The sequence below is a fragment of the Egretta garzetta genome, unplaced genomic scaffold (genome assembly GCF_000687185.1).
Source record: "Egretta garzetta isolate BGI_Z169 unplaced genomic scaffold, ASM68718v1 scaffold190, whole genome shotgun sequence".
NCBI lineage: Eukaryota > Metazoa > Chordata > Aves > Pelecaniformes > Ardeidae > Egretta > Egretta garzetta.
The window spans coordinates 816,540-819,385 of NW_009258272.1; the positions used below are offsets into that span (position 1 = coordinate 816,540).

The 2,846-nt window shown below is 65.0% G+C and overlaps 1 protein-coding gene across 1 annotated transcript in view; it reads right to left on the minus strand.

Annotated features, from left to right (window-relative positions):
* ENG (endoglin) overlaps positions 1 to 2,846 on the minus strand; it is a 22,354-nt gene that overhangs the window by 16,995 nt on the left and 2,513 nt on the right. Inside the window, exons 3-8 of the mRNA XM_035889967.1 lie at positions 2,029 to 2,163; positions 1,261 to 1,423; positions 907 to 1,060; positions 569 to 701; positions 144 to 318; positions 8 to 54 (exon numbers count right to left, since the gene is read on the minus strand). Of these exons, the coding sequence (XP_035745860.1) occupies positions 8 to 54; positions 144 to 318; positions 569 to 701; positions 907 to 1,060; positions 1,261 to 1,423; positions 2,029 to 2,163 (807 nt within the window). The remainder of the gene's footprint in view (positions 1 to 7; positions 55 to 143; positions 319 to 568; positions 702 to 906; positions 1,061 to 1,260; positions 1,424 to 2,028; positions 2,164 to 2,846) is intronic.

Consider the following 2,846-nt stretch of genomic DNA (forward strand, 5'->3'; position numbering starts at 1 on the left):
CGTGAGCGGTGGGGCCCAGGGGGATGGATGTCACAGGCGCCCTTGTGGTGGCATCTGTGGGACGGGGAGACAGGGTGGGCTGAGCAGGGGTGGTGGGACCCTCCCTCCCATACTGCCCAGCCCTGGGGTGCCGGGGGCCTCACGGTGCTCCTGGAGCTCCAGGCTGATGCGGGCGCTGGTGGGGATGGCGGAATAGGAGGCGATGAAGCTCCAGTTCTTCTCGAAGGCTTTGGCGACAAGGCCCTGCTCCGTGTCAGGCAGGCGCTCCCCAGCGATCAGCACCCAGGGCACGGATGCGAACTTGTAGTTCCCGGAGGCCTATGGGAGGGGGGCAGTTGGGGGCGGGCACTGAGCGGGGACAGGGACAGCTGGGGATGCTCATGGCAAGGACAGCTTCTGGGTTCGTCCCCATTAAGGAGGGCTTGCAGCAAGGGGGCTGCCACCTCCCCATGCCCAATGTCCCCAGGGGCCCTCCTGTCACCCTCCCCATGCCACTGACATCTCTTGGGCACCTGGCAGCCCCCTTGGTGGGGATGGGGGGACACACACACATCCCGCTCAACCCTACCAAGAACTGGATGTGGCAGTTGCTGACAGAGATGAACCAGGTGAGGTTGGCCCGGCTCTGCAGGATGAGGAACTGTTTGCTTGCAGGACTCTCAGGACAGTTCAGGGACACGTTCACCTCCGTGATGGTGGAGCTGTGAAATCCCAAGATTCCCCGACCCCGCCACACATCAGCATCCCATACCAGTGGGTCCTGTACCCACCTTGGGATGAAGGGGGGGTGAGGGGTGGGGTGAGGGGTGGGGTGTCTGCCTGTTAGACACTCCAACCCCTTCCCAAGCATTTCCAAGCATGTCCCACCCGCCACCCTGGGGTTCCACCACTGGCACTGTGTGGTACCTGGGCTCGGGCTGCAGGTGGATGATGTGGGTGGCGCTGGTGCTCGGGTGCCCACGTGAGCAGCCCTTCACTCCATAGAAGATCACCTCAGCCTCGAGGTGCAGCCTGGCATCAAAGTGCTCCTGGAGGATGCAGCCCTGGGGGCTGCTGGCATCTGTGGAGCCAGGGGAGGTGGGGGTCACCAAAGCCAAACCAGGCTCGACATGTGTGGAGATGCTCATGGCCAGGGGCATTGGTCCCCATAGCATCTCCCCCTTGACTGTGCTTCGCCCCAGCAGGTTGTCACCCTTTGGGAGCACGAAGAGCATCGCTGGCCACCCCAGCCCCCCAGTGCCAGCCCCCGGCCCCACGCACCTTCTCCCAGGAGGAGCTGGACCCAGCGGGGGTCCCGCAGCTCGCTGTAGGATGTGATGCCCCCGTAGAATTCCTCAGCCCAGGTCAGCAGCTGTCCCTGGCTGGTGGCCATGGGCAGCTCAGGGCCCAGTGCTGCGGTGGTCCCTGGGCCGAGGTGGGCATCCTGCAGGGCAAGCAGCAGCCTGAGCTGGGGTGGGGGGGGCAAGGCACATCCCTCCCTGGCACAGGCTGGTATGGGGAAATCATGGAAAGCCTTTCCCCCTTCATGGAGGATGTGGGTATAAAGCTAAGTCAGGTGGGCATCCCTGGAGCCCCAGCTCCATTGTGGCTGGGGGTCACCCCAGATGAACAGGAGTTTTTGGGGCCACGGGCTGGGACCAGTGTGGGCGGCCAGCAGCACGCAGAGAGCTCGGCCCACTTTATTATTAGCCACAAACAAAGTGGGAGGTTTATTTTGCTAACAAAGCTCCCGGCCCCTGCTCAGCTCGCTGGAGCCAAACCCCATCCCTGACCTTCCTCCCGCCAGCCGGAGGAAATGGGAGCTTTTTCCAGCCCTGTGCGTCATTCCCTGCCTGGCCAGCCCTGTGCTCAGTGCCGCTGGCAGCGGCCAGGCGTGTCCCCTCCTCCCTGGGGCACCATGAGCATCCTCTCTGGGGATGGGGGACTGGTCTCCTCCAGGGACAGCCCCCCACCCCCAAACATCTCCGAGGATGGCCCCAGCCCTGCTGATCCCCAGGGGTGCTCCTGGTAGGGGGCTGTGGCACTCACAGTGCGGACGAGCAGGTTCGAGCACGGGGAGGTGACGGTGGCTGAGCAGCGGGCACACAGGAGGATGAGCACCGGTGACCGTGTGCAGCCATGGGCTGGCGGCACAACAGATACGTTCAGTGGGAAGGCAGAGACCTGGAGGGGGGAAGAGGAGAGTGTCACCACCCCAGCCACCGAGCCCTAATTGCTGTCACCTCCCTGGCTGCCCCCCCAGCCACCCCACCTGCCCCCAGAGCTGGAGGCAGCAGGGAGAGCCCTCAGGCTGGCCCTGAGCACGGGCCATGCAGGAGGCAGCCGTGGTGGGTTTAGGGGGCAGGCTGGGGATGTGGAGGTGCCACGTGGATGTGAGCCCACACCAGGGGGGCAAACACCCGCTGGCTCCCTCGAGCAAGGGACCAGGACATCCCCACCTCGTGGATGGTGGCATCCCCACCCTGGGGTCCAGGGCACCCCCATACTGGGATCTAGGCACCCCGCCTTGGGGACTGGGGTAACCTCGCGTCAGGGACTGGGCAATCTCTGCGTTGGGCACCAGGGTGTCACCCTGCTGTGGACTGGGGTGTCCCCACACCAGGGACTGGGGCATCCCTACACCAGCAACCAGAGCACCCTCACACTGGGCACTGGGGTGTTCCCACGCTGAGGACGGGAGCATCCCCACCCTGGGCACTGGGGTGTCCCCACGCTGAGGACGGGAGCATCCCCATCCTGGGCACGGGGACATCTCCCTGTGGGTTTCCCAGCCCCATCCCATCCCCATGCAGCCACTCCAGGCTCCGGACCAGCCATACGGGTAGGCAGAGATGCCAGGGGCCCAG